The sequence below is a fragment of the Chelonia mydas genome, chromosome 8, assembly GCF_015237465.2.
Source record: "Chelonia mydas isolate rCheMyd1 chromosome 8, rCheMyd1.pri.v2, whole genome shotgun sequence".
NCBI classification, from domain to species: Eukaryota; Metazoa; Chordata; order Testudines; family Cheloniidae; genus Chelonia; species Chelonia mydas.
The window spans coordinates 37324735-37342019 of record NC_057854.1 but is presented as its reverse complement, the minus strand read 5'-3'; the positions used below and the strand labels follow the sequence as shown (position 1 = coordinate 37342019).

The following is a 17285-nucleotide window of genomic DNA, read 5'->3' as shown; positions in this document are numbered from 1 at the left end:
TCGGAAAGAGATTCCTCACCTATGTATTCTGGGAGGGTTTTTTTAACCTCCTTCCTTTGATGAAGGGAGGGATAGCCATGGCTGGAGATAGTACATTGGGTGGGGAGGGCCAGGACTCTGAGTTGGAGCCAAGCATTCCCTCTCCCAGGTGCTTGGCTGGCTGGTTCTTGTTCATATGTTCAGTATCTAACTGCACACATACAAAATGGGAAATAAGTGCCTAGGAAAGAGTACTGCATAAAGGGACCTGGGGGTCACAGTGGATAAGAAGCTAAATATGAGTCAACTGTGTAACACTTGCAAAAAAAGCAAACATCATTCTGGGATGTATTAACAGGAGTGATGCAAGCAAGACATGAGAAGTAATTCTTCCAGTCTACTCGGTGTTGATTAGGCCTCAACTGGAGTATTGTGTCCAGTTCTGGGCGCCACATTTCAGGAAAGATGTGGAGAAATTGGAAAACGTTCAGAGAAGAGCAACAAAAATGATTAAAGGTCTAGGAAATATGATCTGTGAGGGAAGAGTGAAAAAATTGGGTTTGTTTAGTCTGGAGAACAGAAGACTGAGAAGGGACATGACACCAGTTTTCAAGTACATAAAAGGCTGTTGCAAGGAGGAGGGAGAAATTTTTTTTCTCCTTAACAGCTGAGGATAGGACAAGAAGCAATGGGCTTAAATTGCAGCAAGGGCAGTTTAGGTTGGACATTAGGAAAAACTTCCTAACTGTCAGTGTGGTTAAGCACTGGAATAAATTGCCTAGGGAGGTTGCAGAATCTCTCTCATTGGAGATTTTTAAGAGTAGGTTAGACAAACACTTGTCAGCGATACTCTAGATAATACTTAATCTTGCCATGAGTGCAGGGGACTGGACTAGATGACCTCTCAAGGTCCCTTCCAGTCCTACAATTATATGATTCTCTGATGTCATATGTAGCATCAGGAAGAAATTATCCCCCAGATCAGATAGGCAATGACCTTGGAGGTTTTTTGCCTTTCTCTGCAAGTGTGTGGGTGCTGGTCATTTGCCAGGATTATCTGGTTATTTCTCACTTAATCATTTCCCTGCCATTGCAGGGAGCCTGAGTACAGTGCATCTCAGTCCCTCCTATTTTCTGCCTGTGGTACATAATAGACTAGTTTCCTGTGTGCTGTAATACTTTGGTTTCATTTTGTTTGTTGGATTTAGTGTGCTGGTGCTGGGTGGTGTTGGAGGCCTGTGAGATACAGGAGATCAGACTAGATGATCTAGTGGTCCCTTCTGTCATTAAAACTGGTGGCTCTATGACTCCATTACTCCTGCTTTATATTGCCCTTTAATACATCAAAGAATCAGGTTGAAAGAATAAAGCCATAGCACTGCACTGGGAGTTCATATTCAGTGAATTATCTACTATCACCCCTATGTCCTTTCCAGAGTAACTACTTTCCCAGGTACAGCCTCCCATCCTGAATGTATGGCTCCTAAATGCATGACCTTGTATTTGACTATATTAAAATGTATGTTTTTACTGCTCCCAGCCTACAGACCTCTCTGCATGGTTGACTGGATCTCTGTTTTTAACTAGCCCATCAATATTTATGATATCTGCAAATGTTAATGATTATAGTTTCTTCCAGATCATAGATAATAATACTGAATAAAGTTGGGCTTTGACTCCAACTTTGCTGAGCCTCATTAGAAACACCACCATCTGATTATCTTGACATAGTAAATAGAGTTTCATGTCTGAAATAGTTTATACCCAATATGTAACTTATTTATTTTATAGTATTAGATTTCAATATGAATATCAAGTGGTATTAAGTTAAATGCCTGACATTAATCTAAAAATACTAGGTCAACAGAGTTACTTTTATGAACTAAATTAGCAATCTCATAAAATATTTGTATTCTAGGCTAGCCAGACATCAAATAGGGAATAATGCCATCATCTTTATAAGGCAGTCTGCTTTTAAAATGTGATTTGCTAAAATGACATTAGATGTGGGGTATCTATAATATCTAGGCTATTTGGGGAATAAGAGTTTACGATTGCAAACCTTTAGCAATTGCCAATGTAAATTAGATTTATAATATACTAGAATAACATTGTCGTTACAGATTGTAATGGTAATAAAGGGCGTTTATTTTATTGAGGGCTGTCAGCGTAAACTATTCACGTACATTTCATTTTTGTAAAGAAGATATCTTCCGCACCTATCACTGACGATTTTTCATGATCAAAGTAAAGATTTAGAGCGCTCCTTAAACTCTTCTTAGGTCTTCCTTCTGATTAGAAACTGCTTATCAGGAATAGGTTTAGGATTTAAGCTCTAGATGAAGAACCTATGAGGAAAGAAATCCCCAGATGTTGTTTAATTGTCCTTGGCAAGAATTTTAAAAATGGGTGCCCACAGTTTGTCTCTTACATCCAAATTTAGGTATCTTCACAAGTAACCTGATTCTAAACAATAAATGGGCACGAGTTTAGGCATTTCCTACAGATATAGAATCCCAACTTTAGGCACCAATTTCTTAAATTTTTGATAGGGACTAATTTAGTGATAAGGCTACTGTGATTGGCCTTTTAACAACACAGCTAGGATATAATAATATAGAAATAAAAAAATGTGTATGAGGTATACGTGGAGAAATTAAGAATGGAAATTCTGAACTCCTTAACAGAAAATATACAACATGAAAGAAATGGCCACTAGTAGTTTTATCAATTTTTCTCTGAGAGTCAATCAATCCAACCCTCCTCCATTTTTAAATATTAAGCCACATTTTTCTGTAAACAGAATTTGATTTGAAATCTTTGTTTCCATAAACTTATTTTTAACATGTGTACTCAATAAAACGCTCTTTCTTCCTTTTAAAATATCATTACAAATACGATTAGACAAAAAGACTACAAAATATAATGGAAATATAGTAACTGAAGTGTTTTACTCAGAGATCAAAGAAATATCGAATTCAGCCGAGTACACTCACCTCCAAGAAGATGTCGAGAGCATTTCTGGTACTTGTTTCTTCATCAGACGATTCAGTCTGCTTGTTGACAGCAGAATTAATACCCGTAAGAGTGTTTGAAGCATTTCCCCCTTGAAAGCAGAATTCCTTTAATCCACAGTCCTTATATTGGACAGTCTCCTGGGCAGAAGTGTGAAGAAAAGCTCTGACTCCATCAATCCCCACAAACTGTGAGACGGGAACTCCACTGAAAGTCACACTCGAGGAGTCAAACAGCTGCGAGTTTCTCCACCTGCGAAGCCTCAGGGCCAGTAACACTAGGATAAAGGTAAAGAACAAGCAGGAAACGGAAGCCACAGCGATCACCAAATACAAGGTGAGGCTGGACTGGGGGTCTGCAGGAGCTGAGAGGCTGCTTAAATCGGAGAGGATTTCGGGGATGCTGTCAGCCACCACCACCGTGACAGTGGCCGTGGCAGAGAGAGGAGGCTGCCCGTTGTCCTTCACTAAAACCACCAGACTTTGCTTGAGCGCATCTTTGTCTACAAAGTAGCGTGCTGTTCTGATCTCTCCGCTGTGGAGTCCCACAGAGAAGAGCCCCGGCTCTGTAGCCTTCAGCAGCTGGTAGGAGAGCCAGGCGTTCTGCCCGGAGTCTGCATCCACCGCCACCACCTTAGTGACCAGGTAACCCGGCTCGGAGGAGCGAGGGGCCAACTCCACTCCCGTGGAGCCATCGGTGGGAAAGGAGGGGTGTAAGATGTGCGGGCTGTTGTCATTCTGATCCAGTATAAAGAGAGTGACGGAGACATTACTGCTGAGAGGTGGGGAACCCCCATCCTGAGCCTGCACTTGGAACCGAATCTCCCGGAACTGTTCGTAATCGAAGGAGCGCAGAGCGTAGAGAGCCCCAGTCTCGGAGTTAATAGAAATGTAGGAGGACAAAGGCACTTCGCTTCTGTCTCCTTCAATAATGGAGTAAGTGACTCTGGCGTTCTCCCTCCAGTCCACATCACTTGCCTTCATATGAAATACAGAAACACCTGGGGTGCTATTTTCTGGGATATAGGCTGTGTAATATTTTTGATCGAAGACAGGCCGGTTGTCATTTTTATCCAAAATTTCTATAAAGACAGTTTTGTTTGAGCTGAGAGGAGGAATCCCTCGGTCTGTGGCTATAACAGTGATATTGTATTCGGAGACTTGCTCCCTGTCCAAAGCTCTATCAGTTACCATAGTGTAAAAATTATCAAATGACCTCTCTAATTTGAATGGGAGGTTTTCTGGAATTATAGAACAAGTGACCTCACCATTCTCCCCAGAATCTCGATCATGCACATTAAGAATAGCAATCACTGCACCTAAGAGGGAATCTTCGGCAATGGGACTGAAAGCAGATGTGACGGTGATCCCAGGGATATGATTATTAACGTCAGCAATCTCTATCAGAACTTTGCAGTGGGCTGATAGCCCGCCTTCGTCCCTCGCTTGTATGTCAAATTCATAAAATGCTAATTCTTCAAAATCAAGCTTTGCTGTTACTTGGATGTCCCCAGTTTCAGGATCCAATTTAAATTTTTTGTCAAACCGTTCTGAGATTTTGAGAAACGAATACTTGATCTCTGCGTTTATGCCTTCATCCCTGTCCGAGGCTGTTACCCGGAGCACCACACTACCCACAGGAATGTCTTCCTTTACACTCACTTTATACACCGATTGCGTAAATTCTGGGGCATTGTCGTTTCCATCCAACACCACAATACGGATTATTGTTGATCCTGTTTTTACAGGATCCCCACCGTCAGTGGCGGTGAGGATCAAATTATGAACTGCTTGTTGTTCTCTATCCAAAGATGTCTCCAATATTAATTCCGGGTATTTTACACCGTCATCTCCGGTTTCTACATTCAGGATAAAATAGCTGTCTTGGCTACATTTGTAATTTTGTAGCGAATTCAGTCCTACGTCAGGGTCATGAGCTTTTTCTAATGGGAAACGTGTGCCTCTTGCAGTATACTCGCTGATTTCTAACGCGCTTTCATTTTCTGGGAAACTGGGCGAGTTATCATTTATATCCTTTATTTCCACCTCTCCTCTGTAAAGCTTCACTGGATTTTCCGCAAGCACCTCAATATTTAACACACATTTTGCAATATGACCACAGATCTGCTCTCTGTCCATCCTTTCGTTGACAAATAAATGGCCGTTTTTCAAATTCAAACCAAAATATTGTGTCCTACCTCTGGCAACAAGGCTGACTCCGCGGTCTGAGAGCTCCTTTAGATCCAGTCCCAGGTCCTTTGCGATGTTCCCCACGAAGGATCCTATCTCCATTTCCTCAGGAATCGAATAGCGAATCTGTCCCGAAACTGCCTCCCAAATGGTGACCAAGATACAGCAACACAAGACTCGCCTTTTGAAATCCTGTCTGCTCAGTGTGTCCGCCATTTCAAAAGGGATGAAGAGCTGCCTTCCAGTTCTCTTACCGATGTCTGCAGTGATTAGGAATCAGGAATTTGTATGCTGTTGTCTCGGACCAAATCTTCATTACGGCATCCTATGTAAGGGCTAGATTCAATCAGCAAGGTCCTCTTTTTCTATTCAGACCTTGCATCCTGCGGCTTCTCTGTCTTTGATGTTAAATGGGTTTGCTCTATTTCGTATTAGACTGTTTGTACATAGTTAGCGAACAGCGACACTCAGAGTCTATATCAATGACTGCAGAATACTCCATTGTGAACGGTCTGTTTTGTTTTTTAATACTGACATTTCAATTGTTCCGTCCTTTTTAAAGCGCTAGATATGTAATTAAACGTATTGTTACATTATGCTATGTGAACTGTCATGCATACATATGTGAATATATATCTATATCTATATATCATTATTATTCTCTACAATGTAATGGAACACTCTACAGTCTGATTATGACTGAATCAGAATATATCTTTTAGAAAGACATCAAATCTCAGTGTGAGAGGGGAACCTGTATAATGAAATATGATATACTTTATGCTTTTTGCTGACATATGTCACTTCTTAATAAAATTACTATCTACATGATATCTATTAAAATGTGAAGTAAAAATCCCTTAAATTGATTGAATTGTGTGTTAAAAACACTTCCAACAATAGAATGCCTATAGACGTTCATATATTAATAGCCAGAAATAAGAAAAGAAGATTTCTTCCATAAATTACATAGACTAATGTGGACATATGTTGAAGCATAAGATTGTTGGGATACTACACATAAAAAAAACATTAAAATAGTCATAATACCTAGTTCTTATACGGGACTTTTAATAAGTAGATTTCAAAGTGCTTTACAGATGGGTTTAGTATAATTATCCCCACTTTACAGATGAGGAAATTGAGGCACACAGAGATGAAGTTATTTGCCCAAGGTCACCCATCTGGCCAGGGGCAGAGCTGAGAGTAAACCCCAGTACAAGTCCAGTGCTTCATTTACTAGGCCATACCAATGACAATTTAATTCATCTCCTAGATCTCTTGACCTAAAAGAAATTGCATCGGTGAATGAATTTGTCTCTGTAAAGTCATTTCACATATGAGCCCATATTTTGAGGGAATACAGATTTTTCAATACAGTGGAAATACCCTTGTGTTTTAGAATGAAAGGATGCTTCGTTATAATTATATAAATTTGTAAAAGCATTACTTCCATTACCATCTTTTGACTATAGATCTTACAAATGCACTTTAGCATTATATTTGGCATTATTATTCTTTAAATACTGTCACTTATCATACTTCACAATGTTTGACAGTAACATTTTGAAGTAGTAGAAGTATTTCACTTCTTAAAATGTGCATACAGATTAATAAATTCACTGGAATAAATTAGATAATGGGAGAGGTGTCACCATGAAATTAATGAAAGGAGAAACGAAGAGTTTGTTCATCAATAAATACACTTTTTAATTTAACCTCAGTTACTTAAAATTAGATTACATGATGTACAGAAATAAGCCCACACTCATCTGAAAGTAGAAAAAAACATTGGCTAATCAAAAAACATTTAAAATTACTAATGTTACAAGATGTAAATGTATGTGCATAGGTCTAAAATGTTCATATTTAATTTCCACATAATATGTAAACATAAATAACAAAATACACCCTAAATCGTCATTAGCACAAAATATACACATGCGAGGGACTAATCCGATTAATTAAATATTCTTCGTTAGAGTTCTTCAAACTTTTCTCAGACCTGTTTGAATCCCTTTGATCATTTTCTTGTTTTTTTTGTTGTTTTTTTTTAAGGGAATCGTTTGAGTTACTTGCCTCGGCAAACTAAACCGAACCATTTTAAATTCGCCAGTTACAGACTCATCGGGATCATAATTTGTGTGAAGAAAAGCTCTGATTCCCTCTATACTATGTACTAGGACATGGGAACTCCACTAAAAGTCACACCGGAGAAGTCAGATAGCTGAGAGTCCCTCCATCTGCAGAGTCTGAGGACCAGTAGCACTATTATAAAGATAAAGAACAAGCAGGAAACAGACGCCATCACATCCCCAAATAGGAGGTGAAATTGGACTAGGTGTCTGCAGGAGCTGAAAGGCTGCTTAAATCGGGGAGGATTTTGAGGATGCTATCAGTGAGGGCAAACAACTTAAATTAGTTTTAAGAGATAAGCAAATTTATAAGTGCAACTGTATGATGGGACTGCTTGTGATGGTAGGGGACAGGGCTCAGCACCCCAGGGGCTCACTTTCTGTTCATGCCTTGTGTTCCTAAAAGATCATAATTCAGGGTTTTAGACCACCAACTGCAGGGGTCAGGGAGGGATCCACACACACACAAAGGCCAAATATATTCTGTTTTTTTCTCCTGCTCTCTCTCTCCTTTCTCTGAAGCATCAGAGATGGCCACAGCTGAAGATGGGACGTTGGAGGAGGAGAGCCAGGGCTCTGAGGTGTCTCCAAGCATTCACTCTCTCAGGTCCTTGGTTGGCTTGTTCTTGCTGAAGTATGTACTCAGGGTCTAACTGATCTTCTTTTGTGGAGTGGAGAAAGACTTTTCCCCCATGTCAGATTGGCAGTGACCTTGGTGGTTGGTTTCTTTTGGTTTTTGTTTTCCTTCCTCTGCAGCATGTGGGTTCAGGTCTCTTGACAGGATCATTTCTCCTCCACTGCAGGGCCTCAGGCACTGATGCACCTCAGTCCCTCCTAGTATCTGCCTGTGGCACATAATAGTCTTGTCTCCTGTGAGCTGTAAGGTTTCAGAGTACTTCGGTCTACTTTCAGTTGGATTTAGAGTGTGGGTATGGGGCGATGATGTATGGGAGTTCAGACCAGGTGATCTGGTGATGCCGTCTAGCCTTAAACTCTATGAATTTATGACCACCACCGTGACAGTGGCCGTGGCAGAGAGAGGGGGCTGCCCGTTGTCCTTCACTAAAACCACCAGACTTTGCTTGAGCGCATCTTTGTCTACAAAGTAGCGCGCTGTCCTGATTTCGCCGCTGTGGAGTCCCACAGAGAAGAGCCCCGGCTCTGTAGCCTTCAGCAGCTGGTAGGAGAGCCAGGCGTTCTGCCCGGAATCTGCATCCACCGCCACCGCCTTAGTGACCAGGTAACCCGGCTCGGAGGAGCGAGGGGCCAACTCCACTCCCGTGGAGCCATCGGCGGGCATGGAAGAGTACAAAGTTCCCGCGGTATTGTCCAATATAGAAAGAGTGACGGAGACATTACTGCTGAGAGATGGGGTACCTCCATATTGAGCCTGCACTGGAACCGAATCTTCCAGAACTGTTCGTAATTGAAGGAGCGCAGAGTGCAGAAACAGAGTTTCTGAGTTAATGGAGAGGTAGGATATATTAGGAATTTCATGAAAACCACTATCAACAATTTAGGAGTGACTGGCATTCTCCTTCTAGTCACAGTGCCTCCACAGAAAGAAACAGAGTTTCATTTCAGATTGTTTTCCGGGTAATAAGTGAGGCAGGACTCACTGCTAAACAAAGGTGGAGTGTCATTTTTTCCTGAAATTGTTATCTTACTTGTCTTGGTTACAGTGAATGGAGGAGTCTGTGCCTGTGATTGTTACATTTTTAATCTGAGACCTGCTCCCTGTTCAGGACTCTGTGAATCACCAATTTGTAATAATTATCAAATGATCTCTGTGTCTGAAGCGGGAAATTCTCTGGGATGGAAGTGTTACTTGACCATTTCTCCCTGAACCTTGATTGTTTATATTAAAAATCGCGATTCCTGAACCAGTTGAAATATCTTCTGAGACAGAGGTAAAGAGAGAGAACGCTTCAGGCGTTGAAGTGACATAATTTTCCTCAATAGCATATATAATTACTTTACAATAATCCCCCGTCCGCGACTTCCCTTAGCGTTTACCTCTATTTTATACAGCTGAGCTTCCTCATAATCCATGTTCCAATATTTCTTACTTCTTCCGTGGCGGAATTACAGTGGAAAATCCTGTGCATTCCCTCAGATGCTTCCCCGAAGAAGTAGTTTAAACACACTGTTCGCTCCCTCGCCTTTGTCAGTCTCCAAAAGTCTGATTACCAAGGTTCCTTCTTGCACGTTTTCCATCACATATGTTTTATATATGGACTGGTTAAACACAGGCTGGTTGTCGTTTGCATCTAGAACAATAACCTGGATCGGAGCTATAACTGACCTGCAACTGTGAGATGGTGAAGACTTTGCTCCTCTCGGTCCAGGGATTTCTCCAAAACCGGTTCGGAATACTTCGGGCCACCAGCGTGTGTCCTTACATCCAGGTTGAAATGTATATTGCAGCTCTGTAGTGAGTTGGATCCCACCTCCCGATCCTGGCATTGTGTAGAAAAAAGTGCGTCCCCGGAGTCCTGAGCTCATTGATTTCTAACAAAAGTTTGTCTCTCCGGTAGCTGGACGCTTTATCACTAATGTCCTAGATTTCCACTTCAGCTTGTTGTCCACTTCACCGTGGGCTCAGCCTTTATATCCAGCCCCAGATTCTTTTCAATATTTCCCACGAAAGAATCTTTCTGACTTTCTTCAAGAATCTAATAGCGAATCTTCCCATAAACTGTTTCCAGAATTGTAATAATAAGAAAATAAAGCAGAACTCGCCCTTTGCAATTCCAGACACTTTGTCTGCCATAGGAGTGAAGATGCCTCTGACTTCTGTTTAGGCGAATACTGTAGTAATCGAGATTATGTTTATTATTTAATGCATACTTCACAAGAAGTTTGGAAAAATGTAAAAATAGCTCAAAGGCAAAATACAGTCCCTATATTCCGTTTTCATAACCAAACACTGTTATGTGTGGTCGATCCATCTCTGCTTGTGCGGTGTGTATAAGGGGAAAGAGTTGGTTGAACTGGATTTTCATTTCTCTCCTTAACGGGAGAACAGCGCCGCTCAGAGCATCAACGGAACATTGCGAAGTACTGGAAGCTGCGATTATTTTTCAGGAGAATGTTCTTTTCTTTTCGTGATTTATATTGATTTGTTTTCTATAAAGCTAAACGTTATTACATAAATAATACTTTAGATGGGTTTTCACAGAATAATGTAATTAGGTCTGCAATGGAAATATTTGTACAGCAAATATTCTGAAAATATTTAGAAATACCGCTCTTTCATTCTGTACTCATGCAAGGAAGTCTTGAAAAGTGACACAAAATGGTATTTAACATCACATATATAGGTGAAAATGAAAAGAGAAAATACGAACATTTTCGTAGAGTGCAGAATTATATAGTCTCAAAGTGCCATCTTTATGGTAAAAACAGAAAACTAATTAAATATAATAACTGGGCCAAATCCAGAGGTTCTCACTCCATTTTTGCTAAATTTTGCTCAGTCCTCGGCTCAGTTAAATTTCATTACAGCCAATGGCATTTTCCTTGAAAAAGAGCTGATTGAAATTGAATAAGTACGTTCTATTCATATTTTTAGTATTTGTGCCAATATCTTTAAATCATCTAACACAGTTTTATCTCTTTGACAGCATACGTACAGCGACCAAAATATAATTTTTGTTGTATTGTGAGGATCCCTCCCTCCTGACACTTTGCTGAAGAGAAATAGAGATATTCAAGGGTTAACAAACTCCAGATAATCGGAATGCGAATAGAATTTGGCAATAAGTACACAAAGACTTGTTTCATTAGGAACTAGACTTCAGGATTTGGCTCTCCATTTCCCCTCATAGCAGCTTCTGTTCCCTCCAGCCCCATTCCCCCTTTTCAGTACTCGAATGAACGTACTGATTTGAGGCACCACACAGAAAAAATTGAAATATTGCATAAAAGGAGCGAGTTTTCCTGATTATTATTATTATTATTTTATGTAGAAAGGAAAAACAGATTTATTTACATATTACTGACCGATGTGAACCCAGATGTCTAGGTTTATCCTAATCAAGTTTGAAATGCTCCATCTTCATCGGTAAGCAAATTATACAAGCAGAAATTTTAAGTGTTGCTTATTTTGATGCACATTCTCAGAATACTCTTCCAGATTTCTCTTTCTTTTAGAGAAATGCTAATGCCTCAGCCATGGAAACAAATCAAAATGTTGTCCTATAACAGATTCTGTTCTATCATATGTCCCTTCCAACCCTAACCTTCTATGATTCTATATATTTTATGTAGCTTTCACCGTTTTAAAGGGCAGACTCTCTGCTACCCAGCTTCCGCTGGGAGCAGCAGAGCCGGGATCAGTCAAGGGACCTGTTATGGCTTTCTGATTCTCTTCTCTAGATCAATCCAGGCTCAGGATAGAGCTACTTGGGAATATTTAACTTGTGCCTGCTAAGCATGGTACCCTAGCAATTAATCAGATAGATTGAATCAGGTTCCTATCACCAGCCAAGGACGAGGGACAGTTGTGAGGGAGAGCTGCTTACATAAGCCAGGGGCATTCTGTTCACCCTCTCCTGCCCTCCAGCTTACTTTAATCTCTGTCCGCTGGAAACTATAGAATAGTTGGAGATAACCAGAATTAATTGGGTTTGGGTGACTTCCTTTCTGCCGGAGGCAGGATCCCCGCCTCGCAGCTACAGGCAGACACGTATAGCTATTGAGGTCTGTCGGGGGCTTCGGCTTCCACTCGGGTGGCACACAGGGAATGGAGGGAGCACACAGTCTGCCCCTAAACCTCCACGCCACTTCATTGGAATTTCAAATAGCAAATACAACAGCAACATACTTATTCCGGTGTGATAACATCTTTTCACGTTTATCACTATTTTACAGGCTACTTAAACATTTGCTCCAGGACTCTTACATTGGATATTTTCATTGTCAAGTAATAAATTACTAAATGGTGGAGTGATCAGTGGGTAATTAGTGTCTTCAATTTTTGTATTAACTGGATTTTTGGAGTTAAATTTCTACCTTTTGATTTTCCAAGTACTCAATAGTCACCAATATCAATTTGTGTAATAAGGGATGTAAACAGTGTGACAGCTCATGTCAGAGTCCCTAGATCTCAACTGAACACCGACAAACACATAGCTGGAATCAATTTGGCTAACCTGTGTGTTAGTGCTGTTAAATTAGGTATTAGAATTCTAAGTATGTTTAGACTTGATTTAATGCTTGTGAGCTGCTGCATGCATTAATCTCACTTATAACATCTGTAGTCCACATTGTAAGGTAATATTTGAGCGGTTGTATCGTGAACCTCTGTGACTGTGTAAATAACCAAACAGAAGACAGACATTAATTAATATGAAAGACTGATCTACAACAGAAGGTGTTATATCCTTCCCAAAAGGAAATGTCTGTAGCTATCAGACAGACTACGGTGGGACACTGCAACTGGAATTTCTGTAGGTACCATCAACAAGAGGACAACAGATTTGTTCTGCTTTCCTGCCCCCTAAAATGAGTCACGGAAGTGGACTCCCAGCAGCTGAGTTTGTAGCTCAGAGCACAGGGCTGGAGAGGGATAAAAAACCCCTAACAAGGAAGGACAAGTCATTGTTATGCTGCTTGGACTTTGAGGGGCAAAGTGTTTCTAGGCATATGTGTGAGATCCCCAGCCGCTTAGCCTGCGCTAGCCGGAAAGGACATATAGAACTTGCTGATTATAGAATCTTTTGTTAGCTTTTGAAACTTAAGATCATAACTCATTTGTGTATCTATGTTTACCTGCTTTCACCTAGTAAATATTCCCTGGTTTCCTTTTCTTATTTAACACATCTTTATATAGTTTATTATAGGAATGTCTACAAGCTTTGTCTTTTGAGTAAGATCTAAGGTGCAATTTACCATGGGTAAGTGACTGGTCCTTTGTGAGTGGAAGCAACCTAAATACTGCTATGGTTCTTGGTGTAAGCAACCATCTATCACAGAGGTAAGATCACCTGGCTAGCTGGACAGACTGGAGTACCCAAGGGGACTGTCTGTGACTCCATGTTAAGGCTGTTATAGTGCCTGAGGCTTTACACTTGATAGTTGGTTGGTGAAATCTGAACTCACATCCAATTTGAGGTTTGTGCCCTGGTTCAGAACAATCGTTCCTGAGGTTGGTACTCAGGCTCTAGAGTCAATGGAGGCAGCATTACAAACGGTTAAATAATGTGAGGGAAGATTACTTTATTACTCATGGAGACACTCGGAAGATAATGCACAAGAGGTAGAGTTCTGGTTCTAATTTATTAATCTCCTCAGCAGAGAAATCTCATCCCAACGACACTTTTCTTGTGTAGAATTTAATTCTCCTTTCTTTTATTGCTCAAAGACAATTGCCGCTTCCAATTATGAGTTGAAATACCATAGTGGAGTATACGGCTCTCACGGATTTCCCCATTACCTTGTCACACTTTTTTCTTAAAAATTGTTAATCAACAGATACAGATATAGATCATATATGTCATCGGATCATCCGATAAATTGCTAACAAGACAAAACATGCTACAGCAAGCAGCGCCATTATCTGCATGCGCAAGTATAAAATATTATGGTGTATGTATCGAAAAAAATCTGAAAAGTAGTTCATGTACTAAATTGTATGATGATGGTAGAATAGTCATATAGTACTACATTGGTTGGATTAAAACTATTTTTCCTAATATTTATTTCCTGTGGCAACAAAATATCACACTGAAGTTGTTAAGCAAACCCACACAAGTAAAACTGATTTAGTAAAACAATGTAAATCACTCTATCAAAAGAAGCAGGAATCTCTTCCCTTTAGCATCTGGAAGCAGCCTGAAAACTACATTTCATTTAGTATATCATCATTGTCTGAAGGTATGTGACTGTCACATTGTGTACAATTACATTTTATTAAGTTCGATGTGACTGCTAAATTTAACTAAGCGAAGTTTATGAAGGAGAAGGGTTTTGGAACCCTGTTAATTCTACAAAGATATTCAGAAATGTTATAAAGGAATCAGAAAAGTATTTATCCAAATAAACAGTCCACTACACCATGCTTTGTAATTAACCCTTGGTTTTGCTAAGCATAAAAGGTAAATATTGTGTTACAGCGCATATACACTTTCCAGAAGTTTCAAACAAACAAACAGACAAACAGAAACTCAACAAGTCATCCTAATCACCCTTACGGACCAAATTCTGTTTCTCTCAGTTATGTAGTTCCTTTAACTTCTTATACAGTGTCAAATGACACTACTGTCCTGGATAAAACTTTAGTATCATTTTGTGTGAAAAACATCAACCCACTTCATAAACACATATAACAAGATTTAAAGAAAAACAATGAAAAATAATATCAACGTATATTCATATGATTTTCTGAGTCCACCTCCTTACTGGGGTTAAGAATATTCTGAAAATCCGCTTCTGTCTCAACATTCCCTTCTATATTACAGTGCTGAGCTGGGAGACTGGGAATGGCGGTTTCAGAAACTTGAATTCGCTGTTACCCGAACCAGTTGTTAAACAGACTTCATAAAGATAAGTGTGGGACAGAGTTCCCGTATCACTTACATCAACCAAGTTACTCAGAAAGTTACAATCTCCATAAACCATACCAGAGGTTGACATGTAATTCTCCTTAAATTGTTTTTTGTTACATAATTTAACTATGAGATTCATTAGCGCAACCAGGAAGAGAAATGAAATTAAAGCCAATGAAATTGCTAAATACATAGTTAATGTACTGCCGTTTTCCCCCTCCTGAGTCGAGTCAGTGAGTGGCATATGTGCGTCAGAGAATCCCTCCACCAGAAGGATATTCAGCACCGCAGTAGTGGAAAGAGGCGGTCGTCCATTGTCGCTAACAAGGATGGTGAGTTTCTGCCTGAAAGAGTCTCGCTCAGTTATTGGCTTGGTGGATCTTATTTCCCCATTTTAAAGCCCCACCATGAATAGACCAGAATCAGTTGCCCCGAAGAGTTGGTAGGAAAGCCAAGGCTTCTGACCAGACTCTCCATCTACAGCCACCACCTTAGTTACAAGACAGCCTGCCTCCGCTGTTCTGGGAGCCAAGTCAACTGAGGCAGAAGAGCTGTTTTGCGGGGGGAATAAAATAACTGGAGAGTTGTCATTTTCGTCAGTAATGATTACCTGGACTGTGACATTTGTGCTTAATGGAGGAGAGCTAAAGTCTGAAGCTTGTACTAGGACATCGATATTTGTTATAAGCTCATAGTCCAATGGCCGTAGAACATATATATTTCCGTTTTCAGAATTAATAGATATGTAGGAATATAAGGACTGGTCAGCTTTCCGAGCAGGCATTACAGAATATTTCACGTTGGCATTCTGCCCTAAATCCTGATCAACAGCAGTTACGGGGCCAATTAATGCAGCTGGATTATTGTTCTCATGCACATACATGGTGCAAAATGCCCGATTAAACAGAGGGGCATTGTAATTGATGTCCGATATTTGCATCGTAATGGCTTCAGTGGTAGTAAGCGACGAGGGGGACCCTGAGTCTGTAGCGGTGATGGTTATAACATACTGTGAATCCTTCTCTCTGTCCAGAGGTTTTTCTGTCACCAGTTCATAATAATTCTTGAAAGCTGGTTTTAGAGCAAAAGGCAGTTGATCTTCAATAGAACAAGATGTTCTCCCATTTTCCCCGGAGTCGAGATCCTTAATGCTGAAAAGGGCCACCACTGTCTCAGGAGATGAGTTTTCTGGTATGAGGCTCATGAGCGATGAGCTGTAGCTCACGAAAGCTTATGCTCAAATACATTTGTTAGTCTCTAAGATGCCACAAGTACTCCTTTTCTTTTTTCAGGGGGATTGTCATTCACATCCAAAACTTCCACAGGGACTTTGCAGAGTGCAGACAGACCTCCGCCATCTGTGGCTCGAATACCAATCTCGTATTTTTCAGTAAGTTCAAAATCCAGAGGCTTTACTATTTGGATTTCACCACTCAGAGGGTTTATCTTGAATGCTGAATGGCTCTTCCCCGCATTTTGACCGAATGAATAAACTATCTCCCCATTAAGTCCTTTATCTAACTCAGTTGCTATGACCATGGCAACCACAGAGTTTTCTGGGCTGTTTTCCAAAATCTTAACTTTGTACAACTCCCGAGTAAAGATAGGAGCATTATCGTTTACATCCAGAACCATGACGTGTATTTGTGCTGTACCGGATCTTGGGGGAGAGCCACCATCTACAGCATTGAGAATGAAACTGGTCTCAGGCTGCTCCTCTCTGTCCAATGATTTTTCCAATACTAGCTCTAAGTATTTATCACCATCATTCTGATCCCGTTAAAATATTCATTAGGAGGAATGATAGTATAATTCTGGAGGTTGTTACTTCCCACATCAAAATCCTGAGCGCCCTCTAGTGGAAATCGAGATCTAGGATCAATTGTTTTCGGGATCTTGAAAATTAATTTGTCCTCAGAGAAAACTGGAGAATGGTCATTGATATAATACATTTCCACTTCAGCTCAAAAGAATTGCAATGGATTTTCCAGTAATAATTGAAAATGTACAGTGCACATGACAATTTTCCTACAAATCTCCTGGAGATCTATTCGGTCTTCAATTAGCAAAGCCCCTGTACTGCGTTCAGATTGAAAGTGCTGCTTGCTACCTTCTGAAACAATCCGGGCCCCACGAGCAGACAGTTTTCTCAAATCCAGCCCCAGATCCTTTGCAATATTAGCTACAACGGACCCATTTTCCATCTCTTCGGGTACAGAATAGTGAATCATTTCAGAGAGAACATAAGGTGCAGAGATAGAAACACAGAAACTCAGAACTTGCCTTGTTAATGCGATTTTCAGGTTTGTCGTCGCCACTCGTCTCACAAATCTCCTCCAAAACTGTCAGGAAGTCCCCTTATTTTCCAGACGAAAATATTGCAGAATGTGGAAAAGTAGATTTTATTGTATATCCCT

General features: G+C 40.3%; 2 protein-coding genes and 1 pseudogene across 8 annotated transcripts in view; all 3 read right to left on the bottom strand.

Annotated features, from left to right (window-relative positions):
• Window positions 1-17285, bottom strand: part of LOC102931528 (protocadherin gamma-C5) — a 361684-nt gene that overhangs the window by 313144 nt on the left and 31255 nt on the right. Inside the window, exons 1-2 of one of the 7 annotated variants that reach the window (XM_037907147.1) lie at window positions 8331-8633; window positions 2976-3410 (exon numbers count right to left, since the gene is read on the bottom strand). The exons of 5 other annotated variants lie outside the window; for them this stretch is intronic. In XM_037907147.1, the coding sequence (XP_037763075.1) occupies window positions 2976-3410; window positions 8331-8618 (723 nt within the window). In that variant the 5' untranslated portion in view covers window positions 8619-8633. Of the gene's footprint in view, window positions 1-2975; window positions 5575-8330; window positions 8634-17285 lie in introns of those variants that run through there. One more of the 7 variants, XM_037907134.2, reaches the window with a different exon arrangement.
• Window positions 15263-16072, bottom strand: LOC122466836 (putative protocadherin beta-18). The gene has a single exon (XM_043552937.1). It carries the CDS (start codon window positions 16070-16072, stop codon window positions 15263-15265), a length of 810 nt encoding a protein of 269 aa, XP_043408872.1.
• LOC102936039 lies at window positions 16126-16820 on the bottom strand (annotated as a pseudogene).

Coding starts and splice junctions, on each gene's coding strand:
- LOC122466836 (XM_043552937.1), bottom strand. CDS start 16,072: ATGAGCCTCATACCAGAAAACTCATCTCCTGAGACAGTGGTGGCCCTT.